Source organism: Podarcis bocagei, assembly GCF_964188305.1.
Source record: "Podarcis bocagei genome assembly, chromosome: 4".
In the NCBI taxonomy this organism is placed as follows: Eukaryota; Metazoa; Chordata; class Lepidosauria; order Squamata; family Lacertidae; genus Podarcis; species Podarcis bocagei.
Genome location: NC_138128.1, coordinates 47,520,074 through 47,546,417, shown reverse-complemented (window position 1 = coordinate 47,546,417; position 26,344 = coordinate 47,520,074). Strand labels below are relative to the sequence as shown.

General features: G+C 41.3%; 1 protein-coding gene across 8 annotated transcripts in view; it reads left to right on the top strand.

Annotated features, from left to right (window-relative positions):
- Window positions 1-26,344, top strand: part of SH3PXD2A (SH3 and PX domains 2A) — a 271,525-nt gene that overhangs the window by 78,646 nt on the left and 166,535 nt on the right. For 7 of the 8 annotated variants that reach the window (XM_081192090.1, XM_081192089.1, XM_081192094.1 and 4 more), the window contains one exon: window positions 2,305-2,380. In XM_081192090.1, the coding sequence (XP_081048216.1) occupies window positions 2,305-2,380 (76 nt within the window). Of the gene's footprint in view, window positions 1-2,304; window positions 2,381-9,844; window positions 9,980-26,344 lie in introns of those variants that run through there. The other variant, XM_081192095.1, reaches the window with a different exon arrangement.

Below are 26,344 nucleotides of genomic sequence, written 5' to 3'. Positions count from 1 at the left end.
CTAGGTGTTATCCTGATGTTTTGAAGTGCTGGTTTGTAGTGATTTTTTTTAGAAGCCATTGTAATCACAGGGCAATTCTTTTACATGTGAACCGATGTAATGCTATTGTGCCTGATTTGGAGTCTGGCTTATGTTAAGCTTGATGGTGGGCACACCTTCCATCCTTCCTTGTTCTGAAATGCTATCCCTTTGCTATGGAGTTCCTGGAGTTGAAAATGTAGTATTTGCCATTTTCAACATAGACTGCGTACACACCAGAGTATTAAGGTACATGTCGGTTGCAAAGATCTGATTTTCCTGTGTGTGCTTTATGCACATTTGTTCACTGTGAGCACTTTCAGTTGAATTCCATCTCAATGATTCCTATCCACATTAGTGAAGGTGCTTGAAGGGATGTATTAGCACTGTATGCTGCCCCCTTTGTGTTGTGCTGAGTTGATCACTGCAGATGGTGACAGCAGTCACAAAATTAAAAGACTCCTGTTTCTTGGGAGAAAAGCAATGACAAACCTAGACAGCATCTTTAAAAGCAGAGACATCTCCTTGCCGACAAAGGTCCGTATAGTTAAAGCTATGGTTTCCCAGTAGTGATGTATGGAAGTGAGAGCTGGACCATAAAGAAGGCTGATTGCCAAAGAATTGATGCTTTTGAATTATGGTGCTGGAGGAGACTCTTGAGAGTCCCATGGACTGCAAGAAGATCAAACCTATCCATTCTGAAGGAAATCAGCCCTGAGTTCTCACTGGAAGGACAGATCCTGAAGCTGAGGCTCCAATACTTTGTCCACCTCATGAGAAGAGAAGACTCCCTGGAAAAGACCCTGATGTTGGGAAAGATGGAGGGCACAAGGAGAAGGGGACGAGAGAGGACAAGATGGTTGGACAGTGTTCTCGAAGCTACTAACATGAGTTTGACCAAACTGCGGGAGGCAGTGGAAGACAGGAGTGCCTGGCGTGCTCTGGTCCATGGAGTCACAAAGAGTCGGACACGACTAAACAACTAAACAACTAAACAACAACAACAACCTCAGTGTGCCAGCTTCTGAATGTTGAGTAAAAATGGTCCAGGTCTATGTATGCAATAAAGGCTAAAAATAGGGTTGCCATATGTCCTCTTTCTCTAGGACACGTCCTCTTTTTCATGGGTATATAAAATGAGAGTTGTTATAGCGAAGTCAGAAAATGTGTTCTCTGTTTTGCTCTTCAAATGGCAAACCTAGAACCCAGATTTATAGGATTCTGCATCGTTGCACATCATTCATTATTCATAGTACCATGCAGCCTTTCCAGCTTCAAGATCTCTGCCAATCAGGTGGCCCCATCATATCTACACATCCTTCAGGAACCTGTCCTCTGTTCCTACAGTGCTGGAGGAACATGGTCCCATATGTGAATGCACACACACGAACATGGGAGTATTCCTGCCGAAGAACCTGGCAGCAACCCAACTTTTTAAAAAACCAAACAAACTTCTGTCTCCATTATACTGTGATAGTTGAATCTGAAAGCAGGCATTAAAAAATCTCAAATTTAATATTTTTACAGATTAAATATTTATCTGCCTTATTATTAAATCACTTTGCCAAATTTTCTATATATTATGAATGTAATGGATGCCATTTGCAATGACCGCACACTGAGTTAAATGTGCAGAAAATGTGTGGTCAGCAGGGAAGGGAGGGTCTTTCCAGAAAGGTTGATACAACCTTCCACTTTGTAAGAACTCATTTTGTTCCAGCAAAGTCCCAGGGATCACAATAAGAGAGTATTTCCAGATCCCCAGGAAACTCCTCTGCTCTATGTATGCCTGTCCATCAAGATGCATGGAGAAGCACAGCAATGTGTGGGAGATAGATGAGGTCTGCCAACAACCACATTGGATGCTTCATTGAAATAACCTCTCTGGCGGTTCTGAGGCAGCAGTTCTCGTCAGGTGGGTGGTCTGTCTTAGAGGATAGGTGGACCCTGCAGGATTGCTACCCAGAACATGGATGAGGGTCAAACTGTGTGTTCATTTATTATGAAAGTACAAAATAGTTAATTTGGGAATTGCTGGAACTCCAGGCTTTGGTCCTGTCCCAACTCTGATGTAATTCTCCCTGCCTTCTCAGGAACCTTGCCGCTCTTCAACCAAGTTCACTGAACTGTATTTGTAAAAAAATAAAAAATCCTGCCCTTTATCACAGCTGCTCCTGCAGCTTTCAAGATCTGTTACAGCCAGGAAAATAGGCCATGTTGTTGTTGAGGTGGGAGTGGGTAAAGGAGGTGATGGACTTTTGTTCACACTAAATATTTCTTTTGCAGATGCAGCTTCTGGATAAATTCCCTATCGAAGGAGGCCAGAAAGATCCCAAGAAGAGAATCATCCCATTTCTTCCAGGTAACAAACCTTTTGATAAATTTGGACACCTTGTCTTTAAAAGGCCTCTGAGGGAATGAGTAGGCTCATTCACATGTGTCCAGACCAGGTTTTTTAGGCAGGATCTTTGAAGAAATGCTAATGCTTCAGTTGTTTACTGAATTTACACAAATTGAGGACTCATCTGCCCATCACTTTTGCCCCACACTTTTTAGGCACACGTCCACACTTTCCTGGTCCATCTCCAAACACTTTACTTTTTCTCTTTTTGCCCTGCTGTTTCCCCCAGGAAAACCATGTGTGTACTGCACATGACATTAAATTTAAAAGGTTTTATTTCATGATTATGTAAAACTTGGAATTTGGGGTTGTATTCCAAGTAAGTTAGATTAGACCCACTGAAATTAATGAGCCTAATAGTCATGCCCATTAACTTCACTGGGTCTACTCTCAATAGCACTAGCACTGGAGACAACACAATATCTTCATGGGGGGATGGTATATAGAGGCCTCTCATGATCTGAAGCCCTAATCCGTGGCTCACTTACCTTGTGCATAAATCCCACACTGGTAGAATCTGTCCAGAGAGTTCAGCTGCTTTTAGGCGTGTTTCAAAGGTATTTGAAAATGTATACCAGGGGCTGAAATAACAATGTCAATAAATTAAAACTGAAAGGCAAAGGTTTAGCTCCCTCAGGTCTGCCTTTCTTTTCTGCTTGCTTGTGCACTTCTGGGTCTTAGCAAATAATACCACTCTAATTGTTTAGGTACGAGGAAAAATTATGCGTGCATGAGAGTTTTAGGGAGCCAGGCCAAAAAAATAAAAACAGCCTTTCAACTCCGACATGATTTGTGCAGCAGAGAGGTATATAAATATTGCCATGATTTCCTTTGCAGAGAGTATTTTCATCTGTCTGCACAAAACTGTTCCCAGCTGAACTCACAGAGGAAGAGTTTTGATGACGCTGGGAACTCCAGCTCATTGTTAATTACTGGTGCACATGATCGAGACCATCTTTCTCTTGTTTTATTAGTTGCTAGATGCTTTATGGCAGCTGCCTTGTAGGTTGGCTTATTGAACTGTGCTCCAGAATAAATGGTGTGGTTTGAGGTGGAGGAGGCTTGAAACCCATTAAAAGATTGCCCTTTGTCTTCAGGTGCAGAGTAAGAATAAGCCTTTTCTCCAAGTACAGACCATGAAGGCAAATTTAGAGGGAGTGGGATAAGACTTGGGCCAATCTGTTTATTGAGCTCTTGCTCTGACTGATTTGCACAAAGTTTGCAGGGAGGTTATATGGCAGAATCATAGAATTGTAGAGTTGGAAGGGGACCCAAGGGTCATCTAGTGCAGGGTGGGCTTGAACCACCAATCTTCTGGTTAACAGCCAGATGCACTGACCCATTGCACCACTAGAGGTGCACATGTGCCAATTTTCCGTGTAAGCAAATACTGATGATAAAGTTGTGATACTTGCTGGCGAAAGGCTGCCATCATGTTTTCCAGATTCTCTCCAGCCCTGCCGTGATAGGAGATGTCTACTGTTTATTGAACCTTAATTCTACTTTGTTTGTGGGGAAATTGTAAAAGGTTGTATTACATTAGCCCACCTTTCCTAGCACATTTTCTTGTTACTTTCTTTTCCACAAAAAGTCCGTTTTTATTTTAGTGTGCGGTTTGTTGCACAAGAGCACCAATTCCACTTTAAATGTGTAACCTGAATTTGCCAGTATGTGATTGAATCCTGCCCACAAAACAGTGACAGTCTGGAAGTGGCCTTGTAAAAATAAATTCTTGCCCTTAGCCATCTTGCCTTTTGGAAAAGCAGTTACTGCACTTATGCAGCAAGAATAGCTACTGTACATATGATCCAGGATATACGGGGCTATGTAAACAGTCAAGCCACCATGTGGTACCTGTCACATAAAAAGCTACAATATGTTCACTCCCTCTAAACTTTCTCCCAAAAAAACTTCTAAAGTGTAAACAAGGAAATAATGCATTTTCAACTGGTTAGTATGCTGCCTTTGTGTGAAGGAGGGACAGGATCCTGTATTCAAATACTCAGTTGGTTCAACACATAAATTTAGGCAGACTATAGAGACAAGCAGCTAGTAAAGTCTCATGCACAAGCTCTGTTGAAATACCTGCCTGCTCTTTTGGAACTTCACAGAGTGCTGCCCTTTCTACCTGTGTAACTGTTTCATTCTTTCTCACTTCTGGAAGATACTTTCAAGAATTGACCCTTGGTGCTTATTTTGGCAAAACTTGTATCCAATCTCTCATCGGGCTGATAACATAGCCATGAAAAGTTTCTAGACCTTATGGGTGCGTGATCTCTTGATCAAATTTAGACACACGTGCCACAATGTGTGCCATATCAACCACTGTCCCATCCTCCCTTCATCATCAGAGTTTTATTTAGCTGCTTTAAAAAAAAAAAAAAAACAGGCTTTGAATCTGTCTACCCATTCACTCTAAACAACTTCAGACCATGAGTGCTGGGTTTATGAGCTGATGAAATTATCTCAGTGAGAATACATTTCAAAGTTCATATTTCATTTCCAGTCCCCTCAGTATCAGTATGTTCTCTCCTTTCCCAACTGTTTAAGATTTCTTTTCTAGCTGCAGAAGACAAAATTCTGCAGTGTAAAGCTTTGAAAAGGAACAGGCCACTCAGGGTGGGGATATTACTTGGCTGAACGTCAGACATCACCAAACAACATTGAATTAACCTGCTACTTTAATTAGAAAACACCCTGTAGTTTTTACAGTCAAAGCCTTTCTTTTGTTGAAACAAATGCTTGGCGATAAACCTTAATTGAAAATCGAGCAACAAGAAGCTTGTAATGAAATCCTCCTGCTAGGAGAGGCATCAGACTCCTTTCCTGTGAAGGGATGTTGTTGACTGATGGAAGCTTCATACTTGACTCTGCAGTCTTATGTTTCCCGCAGGAAAACATTACTCTGGGGCAATTGGGGTTGTCAGGCATTTGTTTGTTTTGGAACATTTTCTTACTATGCCTGCTAGCTCCCCAAGGCAGCTCCCAGATTAAAAACACAAAAGAAATAATTCATGTAGACGCAATATTGTCAGGAGATTCTGTCTGTACAGTGTAGGAATTGGGCTTTTAGTGTGGTGGCTCCTACCCCTTGGAATGCACCCCATTCAGTATCATATATTCTCTGACTCTGTTGTCTCTTTAGCAACTATCGAAGACCTTAAAGAACATCACTTTTAAGTGGATATTTTTATTCTAATCTGTATCTGTATTGGATTTGAATTACTGTTTTATGTGTGACATTTTATATATGTTTTGATTGCTGATGTCTTTAATCACTTTGAAATGTTTCATAAATTGGGCAATTCACAAATCAAACAAAACAAATAAGCAATGAGATAAAAACATTCAGAAAGCTGCACAAGAGGGAGGGGGATATAAAACCACTGGGGCAGTTTTTTAAAAAAGTGCATTTCCATAACAGGAGGTTAGAACAGAATTATGGCATGGCAAAATAAAAAATGTATTTTTAAATTAATTTATCAAAAATTATATGCTGCTTGGTTGTAACAAAATCTTTAAGCAGTTTACATTAAATATTAAAATTCCGAATAAAAACAGTTAAAAACAAATAATTTAATATGTTTTTAAAAACCATTAAAATCAGCAGTAAACCAACTTTTCACACTTCTGTGTGTCTGGATTGGCTTGCCTAAACAAAAATGTTTTAAGCTGGTGCCGAAAATAATACAGTGAAGATGCTTTCCTGATATCGATAGGCAATAGAGTCCTACTTTGCCACCCAAATAAAACTCAGAGAGAGAAGAGACCAAGCAACCAAACCTGTTGGAATGTAGTTCCACTGTCCGGATGCCACCACTGAGAAGACCTGCCCTCATGTTCCTACCAGGCACACATCTGAAGGTGGTAGAACATGAAGCAGGGCCTCAGATGTTGAATGCCGTATGTGAGCAGGTTCATAATGGAACAGGTGATCCCATGCTGGAGGTGGCTACCCCAAGCCATTTAGGGCTTTGTAAGGAATAAATTTTACTTTGAATTGTGCTCAGAAATGGATCAGAAGGCAGCTCCAAATAAAGAAGATCTGGTGTGATATCTTCTCAGAGACCATACTGGCAATTGCATCTGTCATTCTGGCATGTGTACAGGGTTGTTTAAATTATGGTGAATACATGTGGTGGTTATGCTTGCCAAAAAAAAGTGTAGGACAGCTCTAACAAAACCTTTCAGGATGCCGGTGATAATTGACTCTGGAGTCTGGCTGCAGCACAAACACCATATTTATTCAAATAAACCTTCCAGTGTTTGTTTTTTTCAACTTCGGCTGCCTGGAGCAATATTAATTTGGAATAAGACTCTAAACTGAAAGCCACACTAATTTCGTTCTGCTCTACTTATTGTGGTCCTTCAACAGGTTCCTTAGTCGGTGGTTAATTTGACTATTTCTTTTTAGGCTATTAGCTTTATGCTTTAAAGTTTAAGCAGTTCTCTTCTCATCTATGCAATTTAATGAGTTCTTCTGAAACTGTGTTTCAAAAAAGGCACAGGTTTTTTCTGGGTTTAAATTAGGTGAAGCCATTATTCCATCCCAGTAGAAAGGTATAATTAAATGCCTTACTTAGTGTCCAATAAATACAAAGATCAAATGTCAATATAATGTTTACATTTCAACAAACAGGATGTTTTCCAAGCAACCATACTGGCATGAATAAGAGGTGTAATAGTCTAAAAATCATCATTGTTCTTTTCAAAAAACTGGTTTACCCTCACTATAAGTATGTTGGTATACACATCACTTCCACTGTAAAAGGTTGGTCTGGTTTTCCTTAGACTAATAATAATAATGAATGTAATTACAACAACAGCAACAATGACAATAGTATCAGGACTTGGCCTTAGTATGTGCTTGAAAATGAAAGAAAATACTTCCTCCTAGACACTCCTGCCAGTTCACCTTTTCCTATCCACCAAAGCACATGCTTAAAACCAAAATGGGTGTGTTAAAATGTGCAAACAAAAATGTTTAATCTTAGCCTCCATATGTTTTACTTAGCGGAGGCTGCTCCATCCTCAGCCTGCCCTCGGCTAGCCTGCCCCTCTCCTAGCCCTCACCTGTCTACCTTTCTACTGACAGGCCCAGTCTGTCATCTTCCTCCTCCTTAGGCTTAGTGTTGTCCTTCTGAAACTTGGCAGGGAGGAGAATGGGGACAAAACAAGAATTCACTGCCTCTGCCTCTCATTGGGTTTGGCTCCACTTACTGTTGAGGCTTGAGGTTTCCCTCTGATGATTCACAGAGTGGTTTAATGATCAATCTCTCCTCCCAGGGTACTCTGGAAATTGTAGTTCTGTTGGAGGAATAGGGGCTCTCTGAACAATTCTTGGTGAGGGCCAGTGCAACAAGTTCTGCCAGCACAGCAGAACTTCTCATTTTCTCCTACCTCCACACACTTCTGTGTGCCCCCCCCCCAAGGCTCTGGAGGAGCTCTGAAACAGCAGAAAGGATATTGTTCCATTTGACAAGCTGAAATGCTTGTGCGGTCAGAACAATTGTCATAGTGTGATGTTGGATCCCATCCAATGATGCAGGTGCCCCATCACACATACTTTGGGAACAACTGCTTTAAAGAGAGGCAAAAAATACAACATGTTGAATTATTAGTGGTAGTTAATACATGGAAAGTGTGTGAGAGTAGGTTGGCCACAGAAAAGCTCATCATTGAGCCTTCCTGTGTTTGGTCATGAGACAAGAAGCTCACTTCCTGCTTCAGTTCCCAGTCTAAAAGAGGAGGGTGTTAAGGAACTGCCTCAGAAGACTTGAACCTATGTGGACCTATGTGAACACACAGCCACGACAACTGAAATGGCTGGAGTTAGGTATGCCTAGCACTGCATGGGATTGGGCTGATGATGAGTTAAGAATCATAATGTGCTTTGGATGCTGAAAGCACTGCTGAAATTAATAATGGAAACAATAATACGCTATGCCTAAAAGTAGACAGCCAGTCTCATAAAGAATAGCCAGCCATTCCCAAAATAATTATAAACTGGTTAGTCAACATGAGTTGCCTTTAAAACAGAAGAATGCTGAGTCATGATAGATCTCACCACACAATTATTCATGCAGTTGCTGCTTACGGTTGAAGTGAAATGCTAGGTATCGTTTATGTAAATATGCTAGAGCCACAGGCAAAAAGCTGGCTGTGGATTTAGAATAAATATGTGAAGCTTAGTCCCACCTTCTGCCTCTGCATAGCACTCTTCCACCAATAGTACACAACTCCTCTAGTTTCTCAGCAATGCGTAAACTCTTTTCACAGCTTTCCCACCTCCCCTCTCCCTGATTTCTTAACTAGAAATTCCCCCAGCTGTCCTGAAGCATCTAATTCTTTGTATCCCAAAGGCCCTATCCATGGGCATAGCTAGGATTTATGTTAGGAGGAGGGCTTTATGTTGAGGGGGGCAGAATCTCAGTTAGTTAAGTATTTTTATTGATTTACTTGATGGGGGGACAGCAGCCCCCCTGCCCCCCTTGGCTATGCCCATGGCCCCATGGAAGATTTTACCTTTCCCCAAAGGGCAAAGCTGCCCATAAGCTTCCATCACAACAGCTGCATTGAATTTCAGCATTCAGTGGCTTACCATTCCGTTTTATCTTCCCAAAGGCATGCAATGGGCAGTGAAGGATGATCTGTTAGGCCAAATGGGACATGACCTCACCAACCTCAATCTGCCTGCCATCTTACTTCCAACCAGTGCAGAGGGTGGTGATGCCTCTCAGCTTCCTCCTCTTTAGCCTCAGTGTTGCCCTTGAAGAATTCAGTAGGGAGGAGGATGGGTCTCCCTGCCTTCCACTCTATCGGTCCCAATGGATACCAGCCATCACCGGCTATGGGTTTCATGGCCAGTGGCAATCTAAGCCATGTGCTCTCCACTACACCCATCTCAAACGTCAAATATTGAAAAATATTCATGGGGGGGGGGGAGTAGAGCTTTGGTTAACATCTTTTAAAGAGAAAAGAAAAGTCCAGCTTAAGCTGTGTGATGTCACTGTGAGATGGATGAGAATGTAGAGAGGACTAGGGTATATGGAAGGAGTTTTTCATGAACGGCAGCTCCAAAGAGATTTCTCTAATGGGCAATGAAAGTGCAGAGAGAGTAACAGTGAAGGAAATGAGAGTAACAAGGTAGAATTGTGTTAGAAGAATGAAGGACTGGTTCGTGACTGATACAGGTTGAATTAGTTTCTCTGCCTTGCATTCTAGCCTTCTTCTTACCTTCCCATTTTCCTGGTTCTGGTATGTGGATGAATAGTAATCTTGGAAGCTCCCCATTCCCATGGAAACGAGGAAACACCTCTGTTCCCTCCCCTGTGTGTTTGCCTTAGCTTTTGTCTAGGGCTCCACCCAGATTCTTCCATCTGGTGAGAGCAATAGGCGGGGAATGTTTCGTGACGCTGGGAACTGCCTTCTTTTCAGCAAGTTTGTAATAGCCTGAATCAGCACTATGTGCATTTCCCCCTAAGTTGTGCCTGGGCTTTGCTTCCATTTGCGTCTCCCTCGTGAGAAAAACAGACCTCCTGCCAATGAATTGCATCTCAGGTGGATATATATCATATATTTATTTGTTTGTTTGTTTATTTAAAGCAAGAGGGGTGGGGAGAGCTGTTCAGGTGAATAATGTGGGCTGGTCTGCAGCTACGTAACCGGCTCAGGGACCAAACTGACAAACACAGCTTTATCTTTTTCATATAGCTGAATTGAAGAGTTATTAGAGTTATTATCTAGAATTGAGACCTTGCTCTCTCAGTGTGCTGAAGCACTGAAGTGTGGTGATTTGAGGTTTGCGTGCTTGTGCATTCAGTGTGTGCTTAAGCTGCAGAGATAGAAGCGGGGAGAAAATCTGTTGCTGTGTGTTTTGAGGAACTCAACATACAAATCATCCTTTTTCCACTCCCTTGTCCGTACCTTAAAGAGGCAAAATGCCCAGTTGAGAGGAGTCATAACTGCCAAAATCTGCAAAGAACCCTGATTTGGCTTTTGATAGGAAGCTTTCCAAAGTTCCTAAAATGGACTGGTTTTCAGGTTAACAAAGCAGATATCTAACATTATTTCTGTATTACCATGGGCAATGGAAAGAGTTTCACAGTACAAAACTCCTGCTCTACTTCTAAAAGAGTGTTCTCATAAATCCCTTTACATTCAGTGGGGCTTGCTCCCAGATAAGTGAGTATATTGGTGCAGCTGAAAATAGTTCAGTGTGCACTTTTTAGGTTTTAGGTTTTCACTTCCCAGCACCTGGCTTGGAGACTGAGTAGAAATGCAGCGAAGAAGGGCTGGAGACTAATGAACTCAAAAGTTAACCCAGCAAACGATTCAGAGGAGGCTGAGAGGCTTGTATAATCACCGCCGCCTCCTGCTCTATCTGGTTCACTGCTGGTCATTGCTTCCATCTGGATCTACCGTATTTTTCTGTCTATAAGACGACCCCATGTATAAGACTATTTTGGGGGACTCAGTTTTAAGAAAATGGGGGGTGATATATCCGTGTATAAGACACCCCCTAATTTTTGATGTTATTTTAAAGGAAAAAACCTAGTCTTACACACAGAAAAATACGGTACTTCCCCCTTCCAAGTAGACCACTGGCAAGAAAGCCACCTAGAGTCCAGATGAGTGGTGCCCTGGCCACTCTAGGCTTCCCACTAAGTCTACTGCCACCTTTGCTCCTGAGGGATGATGGTGGACAATTAGGGAACAAGCCAATTAGGGACTCAGGATGGGGTCCAAGGGAGAGAGGAATCAAAGCATCCTGAGTGTCTTGGTCCCCACCCTCAGACGAAAGACTCTAACTATTGGCTTGGGAAATCCTGAAGGTTTTATTACATGATATTTGCATCAGCTCAGGATACAGGTTACAAAGCTTAACAGGCACCAGCAAATGCTAGAATGGCTAGGCTTTAGCACATATGTTGACCCAACATTTGACACTCCCCTCCTGCTCTACTTTTAAAGGAGTAGGGCAGAGCCCGTTACTTATGTGGTTCACACCCTAAGCTAGAAGACTGAACCTGCAGTCCAGCGCTACCCCTGCTGAAATGTTTTCATCTATGCAACTATTGAAGGTAGTGAAGCCCTGTTCTATTTTTTGGCATCTGCCCCCCCCCCTACTCAGAGGGCAGTTCTATACATGCCTGCCCAAAAGTAAGTCCTACTGAGTTCATTGGGACTTTTCCCCAAATAAGACTATATAGGATTTTAGTATCATTTACTTATTGACAGAGAGTGTAGAAGAGAGAATTTTTCTGCTCTTGATACTAAATTTCACATAGTCTTGGATTCTGTTCTTGGAAGTACACTGTGCTGTCAGTAGCACAGCAATTATGCTTTTAAAAGAAAGAAAAATTATATACCAATTTAACTGAATGATGACATTCAGCTGCAGCACACTTCTTGTGTTTGCAATTGCTGATATTAATACTTGTTCCCACATTTTTTTTTTTAAAATATAGAATTCTTCCTCCTGCCCCCAAAAAGAATTGTAACTTGAGCATAGTATGCTTAAATACATGGTATTCCATATATTCGTTGTGCAAAATGAGTATCATGTCCTAACTCTGTTATCAGGAGTTTGTTGAGATACCCATTGGTGCATTCTTTGAATAAAATATCTGAATATTGCAATCTTAGAAGATTCATGGTTTGTGTGCAGTGAGAAGTCAAGGCTGAAGATGTCAGAGCTGGGAAATGTTTTGTACGTGCAGCTTTCAAATGATCCTCTTCAAAGAAATGTCCTCTCATTTAATTTTAGTTAAGAAGTGTTTGTTGTGAGATAAAGTAGCACTCTGTGCGATGTTAAGAGAGCTCTTGAGGAAAATGAAATATCTTGCCCTGTATACTGTAACAGTAATGGGATTCCCTGGCTGCTCTAAGCATGAAGGGAATGCCTAGTATTCTGATGGGGTGGGGTGGGTGTGAATGGCTATTCTTTAGTGTTCACAAAACGTCTGAATGCAAAACTAAGAGAATGGCTAGGTAGAACAGTTCTCTGCAAAAATTATTTTTAGATCTTGGACCTTGTATGTTTCAAAGACCAAATTGTTGTTTGATGTGTCACATGACAAACTGATGGTTTGTATTGTCATGTGCAGCCTCCAGGCTACTTAAATGTGGAAGGAGATAGCTTTGGACCTTGTGGAACTGGAAGACATTTAAGCTGCTTGATTTGTTCTACCCTGGAGAGTGGAATAAGCAAGGGAAGCAATTTTGCTCCCCTTTTAAGAGTTAAGCCTCCCCAAGGTGTTAATATTGCAAAGATGTGCCCAAGGCAGCGAAACCTAATGGAGTGACTGGATGGACTTTCCCCAAGAACTATATTTAAACATAGATTAGCTGAAGTGTTTTGTTGTCTTCCAGAAGCATTATGTTTCTCTCAGCACTCTAATGAAACAGAAGGACTGTATGTCAGTTTACCAACAGCTAGCATTCCTGAAAACCTTTATAAATCTACTTCTTATTTCCTTGGACTTTGTTCCTTTTGGACTTATTTTTAGACTTGTCTTGCGTAGGACTGATTGCCACAGTGCCTTTCACGTCTTTCTCTCCAATCAAACATTGCATTAAAATGGATTGCAATATGATTTCTTTTTAATTTCAAGGCACTCTTGACAGCGGGCTACATGAAACAGATTTGCGAAATTTCATAACAGCAATTAAAATAATAGCAAAAATACCAATGGTGGGATTCAACATTGCACTAATATGATCATTCTGCCAGCACAAGCATTTCTGCTTGCCAACCTTCCCCAGAACAAATGGGCAGGATTTGGGGTTGAGGGGGGAGAAAGCCCCCTTGTGCTAGAGGGACTTGTTGCGCTAGCTCCCAATAGTGCAGTGATTTAGTTGATCAATCCAAACCCAAATTCCATTGTGACAAGTCTGGAAGAGGGGGATCTCTGGCTGAACTGGCTGAAATCTCCCATCCTTGCTCATTATGCTTGCAGAAGTCCCCCATGATGAATTCCGCTGGCTTCCTACAGTTTGGATTGCTGCGTAACTGAAGAAACAGAAGTGTATTTCCCACTACACATAACATGCCGGAAGGTCATCTATACACTAAAAATAATTGCACAACATTTCGGTAGGGAATGAAGTGGGGGAAATTATCTTGGATTGGAAATAGGCAATTGGTCTCGAATGGGACACATTTTATTTGGAATAATTCACACAGATTTCAGAGGTGAGTGGCTAAAAATAATGCTGAAATAAGCTAGGATCTTTAATAGAGATTAGGTATTCTGATGATTTATTAATACTTCAGTTTATGATAGATGAAGCAGGTTTTCTGATGGATTTCTGTGTGAAAGCTGTTTTTTAAAGAAAAAAATATGTTGACAAACTTAAATCATTGGTGGTTTGGCCCATAAAGCTGATAAGAGCCAATAAGTTTTCCCACCTCTGCCTTTGGCATACACATTAACTGTAGTTACAAGATTATATTCTTGAAAATGCAGCATGAATTGTAGAGGATCCTAATGTAGAGGTGCCCTTGTCCAGTGAATATGCCCTTCTGTTATAACTGCTATTTAAAAATAAGTCCAATCGAGGCCTGTAATCAAGACTGGGCTGTGCCTTTGCAAATTTGTAGGTGAATAGATGTGTATGTAAATGTTTTGCATTTTGTCTTTTCTGTGTGCTGCTTTCTACTCCAAAGTGCAGTCATTCAAATTTCAGTGTTTGGCTCTTTAATAACAATGAGATCAGAGCTAAAATATAACCTCAGCCTCTTGCAAATTGGCAACATAGCAAAGCAAGTAGTGAAACTTGACTTATATTTTACTTTGTGACTCCTCCGTTTTGCCAAGGATCAAAGGGCACATACCCTGTGCAGTTTCTTAAGAGTGTAAACCTTAAGAATGAGAAATAGTGTCTGCCCCAAGGTTGCCTAGTAAGTCTAATGGCTGAGACTGGTTTAACGGCATCTGGTGTAAGTACCTTTTTGAAGCTAAGCAAGTCTGAATCTGGCTAGTGCCTGGATGGGAGAGTGCTGGGGAACCCAGTGTATGCTGCCTAGAGCTGAATTATTGAGGAAGGGGTGGAAACATAATAATAACAACTTGAAAATGGTTCTTAAAGAGTTTCCCCAACTCTCTCATAGCCTAGTGCTGAGCAAAATGCATTTTTGCTGTCATATGTATCCCAACTTCTGACACATTCTTTTGGAGGGGCGCGGGTGGCACTGTGGGTTAAACCACAGAGCCTAGGACTTGCCGATCAGAAGGTTGGCAGTTCGAATCCCCGCGACGGGGTGAGCTCCTGTTGTTTGGTCCCAGCTCCTGCCAACCTAGCAGTTCGAAAGCACGTCAAAGTGCAAGTAGATAAATAGGTACCGCTCCAGCGGGAAGGTAAATGGCGTTTCCGTGCACTGCTCTGGTTCGCCAGAAGCGGCTTAGTCATGCTGGCCACATGACTCGGAAGCTGTACGCCGGCTCCCTCGGCCAATAAAGCGAGATGAGTGCTGCAACCCCAGAGTCGGTCATGAATGGACCTAATGGTCAGGGGTCCCTTTACCTTTTATATCCCAAACTTTAGTTTGCAATTCAAGTTAGACCTTTCTTTTTCCTGCCTCCCCAGTTCGGATATCGCTGAGCTACCATCCTTCCCCTATCCTAGAATGTGGGCTGTCCTGTTCACCCATTCAGGATCTCCTGGGATCTGTGTATAGTATATCACTGTCACTTCCATAGGCATGATCTCAATCAGCATTAATGCTGGTGCTGTTCTGTTCAGAGGTGGAGCCAGCAGGGTACTCACTGTGTGATGCTAAATTGTGTGATGAGCCATTTCATATTTTCACCCTTAATAACCTTCTAAGCCCTCCTCCCCTTGAAGAGGACAATAGGTGTGAGCACGAGAAAGGATGAATGCTCAGAGTGCAAGGCAGAACAAACTGGTGTTAAGCTGCCAACCATCAGGGGAACTCTTGCTTCCTGTCCAATTATCAAAACAGCTGATCTGTGACATTTTAAGAAAGGGAAAGAGGCAGGGCAGAGAAAAGGGGGAAAGGAAGGAAAGCCCTGACTACATAAATATTTACTTTCCAACAGTGTCACCTCCTCCAGCTTTCCTGGGTTTTAACTCTAGAGCTGTCAGAGTTTGCTGGGAATAACCAGTCTCCAGTCTCCTCTGTGCTGTAAAAACAACTGAATACCCTGTGTCAACCAATTGCTTTTTAAGTTTGGGAAGTGTTCTTAAAAATTGATAATACTTCTACACAGTCTGGAGATATAGACTCTCTTGATAACTAGTGTGATACATGGGATAGGTTTATCTGCACAGGACCCCAATTAATGACCGTGATCACACATACAGTAGATCACACAGCCTTAAGTGAGTCACATAGCTTGAGCCGATGTGTGTTTACTCTCAAGCACAACTCACTCCCAAGTCTAGTGTGTGTAAGGTAGCAGCTTACAGTGCTGAGTGCAGCTTTCTGGGTTGTTGGGATGAAAAATGGCACCACCGTGAAACGTTTTGTATCCTAAGTTATGGAGATTAGAGATTATTTATAGTTCTGCTATCTTTGGTGAGAGAAGGACATGTTCGTTAGCCTCAGGTTGGGAAACATAGGATACAGCAATATTCCTCCCTTTAGTGCCTCTGACTCTTTTGTGGCTGCCAGAAGATCTAGCCAATAGATTTATCAAAAATACATTGTGGTGATCACAAAAATGGGTGATAAGAGCAGGATGGCCACGGTGGTTGAACTGAACTGGAAGCCCTTATTTAACCTCATTTGCATGTTTTATGATATTGAGATTTGCATAACATCAAGAAGAGGCAGAGTTTTTTGGAATTGCTGAAATGCTTCTAGCCCCAGCCCCGACATTGCCATGCCTCATTGGATCCACTCCAAACTTCTCTGTGGAGAGATGAAGATCTGATCATGGGCACCCATGCACATAGCAGTCACACAGTGCAGGTGCTTAAGAATCTTAATCATATATGCGTGGAGCATCCATGCACCTACAGTTATATACACATATGGATCTCTCTTTAGATTTTTGGCTCCCTGTGGGGTCAGGGGTTATTGGAGTTCAACAACATCCGGTGTGGAACTAGTGGGCACAGTCCTGCTCCCTCTTACATGTTTGCTGTACATATGTCATTTTGGAAATGGGCTCTAGCCACGTAACATTGATTATGGGTGGTTGCCTAGCTATGTGCTTGTTGAACTTCACATACAAGTTACAGAATTTATTCATCTGAAGTGAATCACAGTTTGACCTGATCAGTGTTCATTTAAAATCACCAAGCTACACCTCTTTCCATATCCATGCATCCTGGTTCATCTGAATGCATTACTTTCCCAGTAGGGATACAGGTGCTGGAAATGAGCCTGCATTTCTGGTGGCAGGGTAGCCCAGCCTCCTGTTTCTGCTACTCAGTAGTGATGCCAAGAGCCTGTTTTCTCTCTGACACTCCAGAGGGAAGCTCTCTAGCCTTTCTTCTGTGCTCCTCCCTTGAAAGGTTTAAGGATGGATAAAAATGATACATGTTGTTTGCCCTCATCAGCCCAAAGAACTGGCATAATGCAATGCAGATGGTTTGTAAATTTGGAAGTGCTCATTACAAAGTTGAGAGCAGGCTTTGGTAATTTAGGTTAGTCCTGCAATTTACTGTTTTGTACACACTCTTAAAACAGCATGTTCAAGACAATGTGTGTGTCAACATCTGGGTAGACCATATTCTTTCATATCCTCTTTTATAAACAGTAGCAATGATGCCTAAATACAGGGCTTGTACAAACATGCATAAACCAAGAAAATTTATCATAATCTTTGGAAGAAGCTGGAGGAGGGAAGAAGCACACATCTGGTGACTTGGACAAAAAAAATTGCTGAGCTTAGAGAACCTGTAAGACTGCAGTTCTATAACACTTACCCAGGAGCAGAAAAGCATAGGACTGCTTTGCCAGTCAGCCTAGTTTTGCCTTGCATCTAAAATAACTAAAAGTTGGGGGGAAGTTAGGAAACACTTGTAACACCAGGTGTTGAATGTTTTGGGGTGCTGCTGCCATTTTGTCTCAACATTCGGTAAAGTGGTTTTTTAAGTTGTTTTTTTTTTATTCTCTGTCTGCCGGACATTGCATTGTGTGGGCTAACTTAAAACCTTAGGCTGTTGTTACATAAGTCATGTGTTAGGTCCAAAATGATTCAGACAGTATTATATAGTATTCTGGGACACTTCAGGAATACAGAACCAGGTAAAGAACTACACCAAATTTTCATTCTTTGTTGAAACAAGAGGTGCTTGATTTTCCTAGAATTTGTGCATACTTGGGACATATCTGACAGTCACGTTAAAAGTCATTTGCTCATCATCACAAATGTTGTTTTTGAGGCAAGTCCTGATTAGAATGCTTTAGAGATTTGTTTGTTTGTTTGTTTAAAAAATAAGTGATTGATGCTTCTTAGTGCCAAGAAATAAAATATTGGCTTACAAACAAACCCCTGTTAACAGAAATTTAGTTATGCATGTTTTGCATTAAGTACCACATGGTGATTTTTGTTTTGGGCTTGGGTAACATGAAACCTTAGTCAGAGATTGCCATAGAAATGTGGAGCTTTGACATCAGTGTAACTTTGCTTCTGTTTTCTAGGCCTTCATAAAACACCACTTCATGGGAATTTCAGACTTTGTTGCTATGTAGATGGCAACCATGAATTTGCCTCAACTCCTGATAATTTGAAACAGTGTTGGGCTGAATTACTTCTTCTGTTTCTGGTCTACCTCTTCTGCTTTATTATTAGATGTCTAAAATGCCATTCAGATAACAGGAGAAGAAATCTTACATGCTATTCCTGGAGTTACTGGAATGCTACAGACAAATACTTACTGAGACACTAAGCTATTCCATGGAAGCTGAGGAGATGCTTTTGCTTTATGCGGTGAAATGAAGGCTGCGATTGATAAATTGGACCCTAGTCTACAAATGTTTATGCCATAATGCATGTGTTAGTCTTTAAGCTGCCGTAAGACAATTTGTTTTTGACAGAAATGGTTACCTTTCCTTGGCATATGAAGAGATGTGGTGGGAGGGAGGTTCAGGGGTGTACTGCAACTGATCATCCCATTTTTGGCCATTGCAGCTATTAATCTCTGACAGTTGCCCCAAGTTTCACATGAGCTGGTGGCCACACCAGTAATGAGAAGCAATACAGTCCAGCTAAGGAGAGGGAAAGGGAAATACATTGCCACTGTATGCAGTGAGGACGAGGAGGCGCTCAAATGAATGAGCCTCCCAGAAGCTTGATTTACATGTAGTGGAAAACAATGGTTTTCTTTTACAAGAATGAGCCACACCAAGCTTGAGGCTCATGTACGGCCTTCTTTTTTTGCATTATTTTTTTTGCATTGCTTTATTTGGAAGGTCTGTAGCTCAGAGGTGGAACATCTGCTTTCCTTGCAGAAGATCCCAGGTTCTGTCCCCAACACATCCAGGTAGGATTGAGAAGAGACCCTATATGAAATCCTGGAGAGCTGTAGCCACCCAACACTGAGCTAGATGGTCTAATGGCCTGATTCAGTAAACAGCAACTTCTTTTGTTTCTATGTTATGCTACGGTTCCTCATGACATCCAAATTCAGGGAACTGTGGTTTTTTTTAATCCTATGGCCCTCTGGATGTTGCTGGACTACAAGTCGCATCCTCTTGACCATTGATCATTCTGGCGGGGGCTCATGGGAATTGTTTAATCAGGAGATCAAACCAAGATTGAACTATGATTTCAAATCTTGCTTTCAATAAGCATAGTTTAAAACAAATTTTCCAAGTCTGGGCATCATAGAGAACTGCTGTTAGTTTATCTGAAAATGCAAGTTTTTATCTCCTAATTACAGGCGTGAAAGTGAAGGAGAAAGTGGTGTGTGTGCAAGCCTAAGATTCACCACAGCTTATTCTTGCATCTGGAAACCATGTTTTTAACTAAGCTAGAGACTTAGAAATGCTCTGGCCATTGCTATTCTCCATGAATTTTAATCTTTTAAAAGTGAATCTATACCAGTGACCCATTACAACATCATATGACATTGAATCCCATAGGCCAGTTATTATATATTACTTGGTATGCAGCTCAACCCTATCCATATTTATCCAGAAGAACTGCTGAGTTCAATGTGATGTGGCTTACTTCAAATTAAGATTGCATAGAACTGCAGGCATAATGTGACTTTTTGGCAGTGGCTTTCTTTGGATAACCGACCTGAGTTTTGGCATCATGAAATAGAATGTTTTGTTTCTTTCCGCTCTGTGCAAGCTATTCACGACTCTATAAACCTTCATCCTCCTTGGTCATCATTCCACAAATAAAAGGTTCCCTAGCCACATAAGCTTTTCTTCACAAGAACAATGATCCATCTTCCTGATCTTTTTAGCCACTATTTTATGTACTGTCAGCTCTAACAAGATTTTAAATTTTAAAGATTTAAGGATTACAATCTTGTGGAGCAGGTATAATTTACACTACCACAAATCCATCAAGGGCACTTCATTCCCTGGACAGTTGTAGCAGTTCATTTCCTGGAGAGTTGCTGTAGTGTTGGAAAGCAAGATTTAGCTGTAAATTAATGGGTGCGCTTAGCAAATACCGTATCTGCATTTTAGATCGAAACACTGTGGTACATGTGCACGTAGAAAACTCACGACTGCAGTGATGGCCACAGCTCCCTTGCCATGTGAACTGGAAACACAGAAATGTTGGGGGGTCTGGTTCCCTTTCAACCCCTCCCCATTTTATGGATCTTCCAAGGAAAATAAGTTGTGGTTATTAGAAATAATACTTAAAATGTATGTATGTGTGCTTGCCTCTCGTTAAATAATTGAGAGAGTTTGATGCTTTTAAATGCAGAAGTGTAAATCCTTTGTCTGTTTATAGAAGAACTGTCTGTCCTTTCTGGTAAATGACTGTTGCCCAATTTTATAAGCTTATGACGTATTTAATGTTTCTACATGTTCATGGATGCCCTTGTGGGAATCTTTTCCTTATAATTTACTTCCAGGTCATTCAGCTGACTCACGAATGAATCCCATAGTCATTCTAGTTATCTGAATAATTCTTGTCATATATGAGCTTTTAAAAATATCATTATTATTCATATTTTTTCAGCCTGCAGCACCCTGCTGTGTATTTAAACTGACTGTTTCCCCAGCTCCACCTTAAGGTGGAAGAGGAATGAAGGTACAAAATGCAAAAAAAACCCCAAGAAAAACCCAAAAACCACCACCACCAGGTAGCAGCTGTCTACTCAGTTGCCTTCCTTACCCATGATCCTCCATGGAAGAGAAGCCCAAGTGCCAGTGTGGTACCCAGGCATAGAAATAGCAACTTATAGAGTAATGGGGTTGGAAGGATTCTCAAAGAGAGCCAGTGTGGTGTAGTGGTTAAGAGCGGTAGTCTCGTAATCTGGGGAACCGGGTTCGCGTCTCCGCTCCTCCACATGCAGCTGCTGGGTGACCTTGGGCTAGTCACACTTCTCTGAAGTCTCTCAGCCCCACTCACCTCACAGAGTGTTTGTTGTGGGGGAGGAAGGGAAAGGAGATTGTTAGCCGCTTTGAGACTCCCTAGGGTAGTGATAAAGCGGGATATCAAATCCAAACTCTTCTTCTTCTTCTTCAAAGGTCATCTAGTCCAATCCCTTACCAATGGAGGAAACACACTATTACATTTCCCCATACTTTTCCATTCAGTCTTTGCATCTTAAAAAAGAAACTCTATTTATTTCGAGCATTTATAACCCAGTTTTCAACCAAAAAGACACTCATTCTGCAGGCTTACAATGTAAAAAGAAAAAGAAAAAATGACACTGAAAGGAAAAGGGGTGGGTAGGGAAGAAGAAAAAAGCAAACACAATAGACAATTCTTAAATAGAAGATCTGATGATGGCCAGCTGGCATAGAAATAGGTCAGGGGAAGGAGGCACCTGAGCTGGTTCTTTGGCAAAGCTGATGAAATGAGCCCTCCTTCCAGCTCTCCCACTGAGGTAGCCTGATAGAATGGCTGCTGCCAGTTGAGGGAGAGGAGGCCTGATGGAACTGGTCATTTGGATCACATGCACACATAGGCTTTTGTTTATTTAGGTCATGGACATGAATTTTCTTTTAACTTTCTATGCTCTGTTTTAATAAATGACATTTTTGAGCATGAGGCACTGTGCATGAGACCGTGCCAGTGATAGAACTCTTCAAAAGTAACACATAACAGTGGTAACAGCTGTAGTTCTTGCTCGGCATGCCAAAGGTCCTGGGTCCATTCCTTGCCATTGCCAGGAGAGTGGGGCTGGGCAAGGCCGAACATCAGGAGAGTCCTTGCCAGTCAGTGCTGACCCAATTTTGCCAAATGAGCCAGTGCTCTGACTTGGTATAATGCAGTTTTCTGTGTTGCTAAGATCTATGTTGACAGTGAGGCAACCCTGAGAAAGGGGTGACTGTATGGCAACCAAAAGACTTTCACGACTCTAATTCTAATCACATTTACTACTAAGTAAGTCCCATTTCATTTAACAAGTAAGAAGTAAATATGCTTAGGGTTGTGCTGCACGAAGCTTAGCATTAGAAATAGCTTTACTCCGGTTTCCAGCGGGCTCCCTTGTCACCATTCCCAGAAACATAAACATCCTTCTTTCCATGTCCGTATAAAATCACTACGATGAGGGGAAGGGGATCAGGGCTGGGCTGGGGAAATGAACACAAATCCAGCCAGTGAATGACTCCAGAGTTCAGGAGGGCCTACAACTGTGCCCAGCCCTGGGACCTTTATGCAGGTTGTTTGGTGGAGTTCTTTTCCACACAGACACACTGCCAAACTGACAGGGTGGCCATCAGTAAGCCCTTTGTGCCTGCAAAAGATCCCAGACGAGTCGACTCCAGTAATACACTGATTCTTGTTAAGATACCTGGCCGAAGGAGCAATTCCGAACGACTCCCATTCTGTGAGACGTTCCAGGGACAACATCAGCTTTGTAAGCAAAAGGAGGGGTGGGATTCAGACCCCCTAGAGCTTGTCTGCATCAGGGAGTTTTAGTGACACTGACACAGCTGCAAAAGGAGTACTCAAAACATGCCTTATGTGCAAAGGTCCATGAGGAGGTCCAGTTAAATATTTTAGGAGCAAAAAGTACCACAACTGTTATGAGCCACCCTAATGTTTGCTGCACATCAAGAGTCATAGAAAGGCTTTTAAAAGTGGTTTAGGAGTGCTATCCTCTATCTGCAAGCTGAAAACAAGGCTTTTAAAGTATTTTAAAAAAAATAACTTCTGCATATTTTATATCTAAAAGTAATTTAACTCCTTCAGATTCAGGTAGGTAGCCTGACGCAGTCGAAATAATAAAAAAATTGTCCAGTAGCACCTTAGAGACCAACTAAGTTTGTTCCAGGTATAAGCTTTCGTGTGCATGCACACTTCTTCAGATACACTGAAACAGAAGTCACCAGACCCTTAAATATAGTGGGAGGGTGGGGTGGGGTTTTTTACTACCCTTCTGAGAAAAACCCAGAACAAACTTAGTTGGTCTCTAAAGTGCTAGTGGACAATTTGTAATTTTTGTTGTTGTTGTTTATTTTAACTCCTCCAGTTTGCTTTGAAACCCTTGTATGAGGTTTTTAAAGTACTAGTTTTATAAAATATTTGTGCCTACCATCTGACTTATAGGGTACTTTTAAAGAACCATTCAGTATACCCATCCACACCCACAATGACATTCTTAAAAGTGTGAAGAGAAGAGTTTGAATATATATTTAAACTAAAGGACAACAGCTGTTTTGGCCGTGTGTGTGTGTGTGTGTGTGTGTGTGTGTGTGTGTGTGTAAGTAAGTAAGTAATAATGGCACTTCCATCTCCCTACAATTTTAAAGGCACTTGCAGCAGAAGTTCTAAATATTTCAGAGATACCAACAAAATTGTTGAAAAGACAGCCCCTCAACTTTGTAGGGGGGAAATGAGAATGTTTGTGTGTCTATTTTGGCTTCAATGCTATGCAATAAGAACAGAACTTTCTTCTGAGTAAACATTAATAGGATTATTCCACATGACTTGCAAAGTCCCTTTGCAACTGGCCATGAAGCTTTTCTCCAGTTGTCATAGGACTTGAGTGCATGATTCCCGCAAAGTCAGGCTCAAAATGGACTAAGTATTGTTGCTGTGTCAGGTTTGACTGTCAACTGCTGTTCGGTATTTAGTCTGCACCGCTATTCTCAGACATGCTACTTAGCGGCCATACGTTGCTTCTATTTATATGATTTTGGAATTCAGTATATCCCAACCTAACTTTTCCATGGTGATCACTATACTGTTCCGCCCCACCCCCTTTTTGCTATTGCCATTTTTCTCCCAGTGAGCCTGGGCAGGATGGAGAATGGGGCAGCTTCTTTGTTTTCATAAAGAGCCTCCTACAACTAGGCATCAGAAAGGGAGACACACCAAGCATTCAAAGGCTGATTCCAGATGACAGCTATGCCAATCCCTGTTCTGATAGCTGCTGTTCCAAATGCTGTCAGGTTGGGGCTCCCCGTAACCATGTGCAAAACAACTTCAAACTCTTGTGATAACTGATGCCCCTTCAAAGAAGCAGTCTCTGTTTTGCTTTTGGGTTTCCAACTACTATTGCTGGAGAAGCTAAGACTTGGAAGCACTCAACAGGCAGCTCTTGTGCTTGTTGCATGAGGGTGGCCAGTTATGCATTACCAAAAAAAAAGGGGGTGCAAAAAGTTCGCATGGGTTCAATTATATGTATGGATGCCGACTTAGAAAGAATTACTGTATTTTTGAAATGCAGAAATGCATTGCCTTCCAGTTGGTTTTAGCCCACAATGGGTTTCTCATGATTGTGAATGCAGAATTATAGACACCAGAAGAAGCCAGGCTGAATATAATTTGTGTACATGACCATCTTTATGATATTATTTAAAGTAAGTTTTAAAAACATAAAATAGTACACTAAATGTGAAAACGTTTGTGGATGAAAAACCCACCTAAATATGTGGGAAGGGACATTGGGGGGACAGATTGCTTACTGTTAGACAAGCTGTATGGTGGCAGTCTTTGTTCTCCCCCACTCAATTTACAAAATCTAACTGCAGCATATATATTTTGCTGTACAGTACACCTGGATGCAATGATAAGCCATCACTTAGTGTAGTTTCCAGGAGCATTTCAAGCTCCACAGTTTCAAAGCTGCAGGGCTGCCAAATTGGAACTTGGCTTTGTAATTTAAGTAACACATTTATAAATAAAAGCACTCTTGTCTAATAATAAGTACAGGCAACTCTCAACTTACGCAGGAGTTACGTTCTAGGGATAGTGCATAAAGCCAATATCACATAAAGTTAAAACACATTGGGTTCCATGGCAGGAGGTATTGCCATAGTCTTTTTTCTTCTTCTGGACATCCACCCCCTTAATTTTTTTATTTTTTTTTTTTGCCAAGCATGTAAACCTGAATGTGCGTAAATTAAATTTGGGAGAAAAAATAATATATGGTTTCCCATAGATATGGGCAGATGTTTTTTTAAAGGATATGCATGCTTTAAAATACAGAGGATACACTATTTTGAAGAAAATGGCTATACGATGAAACAATGTTGTCATTTTCATTTCAAACAAAGCCTCTGAGTTTCCTGTACCTCAAAAGTGCTGCAATATTGTCTGTATGACTATTAAAATCAGATGTTGTTAAAGTATTTCCCAGTGTCTGATTTTACCAGACTTTACCCCAGACAGTTCTTCTAATAGAGGACTCATTGGTGTAAAGCAGGATACAAATGTCCCTATGTTCCATTATTTTAATGTTGTATTTTATTTTTGTTTTTAAGTTGTAATCACTCATCTTGTTTTTATTATTGCTTGTAAGCCGCTCTGAGCCCGGCCTTGGCTGGGGAGGGCGGGGTATAAATAAAAAATTATTATTATTATTATTATTATGAGCTTATGCAGGTTTGAAAGTAAGTCCCATCCAGTTCAATGGGACTTACTCCCAACTGCACATATACGATTTCTGCCAAATGTTTTAAAGAAAGAAAATAGATGGAGGATAGGATTTCAACTGGGTTACTTCTACACTTAGGATTCCAGTGAAGGATTCAAGATAAATACCATGTCTTATTTGCCATGCTAGTTCCAAATAAAGCCATGAGGGGATTTTCTTCAAAATGGACAGGATGCGATTGATATCCCTAGTGGAAAATTGTTCAAGACACATGTACTCATAAATTATGGAATAAGAGATCCTGTTACCAGCCCATCTGTGTCTCCTAAAATAGCAATAAGAAGATAATTGTATTAACAGCCTTTCTTGGTGTATTTTGTGCTGTATTATTGACAGAGGCTATAAGCTGGTTTTGTTCCAATTAAGAAGTGCAACATACGCCTTTTGGTAATTTTTTCCTGTGACATTTTTGGGTAGCAATCTCGTAAAATCAGAGGCTTTGTTTGAAATGAAAATGACAACATTGTTTCATAGTATAGCCATTTTCTTCAAAATAGTGTATCCTCTGTATTTTAAAGCATGCATATCCTTTAAAAAAACACCTGCCCATATCTATGGGAAACCATATATTATTTTTTCTCCCAACTATATGAAATAATTGCTCCTATGGACAGCCTATCTCTTCCTGTCTGCACCCTTCCTCTTTTGAATGGAAGAAACACCGGTGCAGACCTATCCGCATTGCTTGATGCTAAAAGCTGAGCTGCTAGAACCTTAGACACACAGACTGATTTGTGCTGGACTTAAAGGGTAGTTTTATCTAAAAAGATTTGCACTGACTTTGAATGGAAGCCACTTGAAAAATCCTGCCTCTAAATTCAAAAGGCAAGCGTGCCTTTATTTGTGGGTTTAAAATGCTTTCATACAGCACATCCGGTCCATACAGTCCACACACCCTTCAGATGTGGAAAGGCAGGAGAGTGC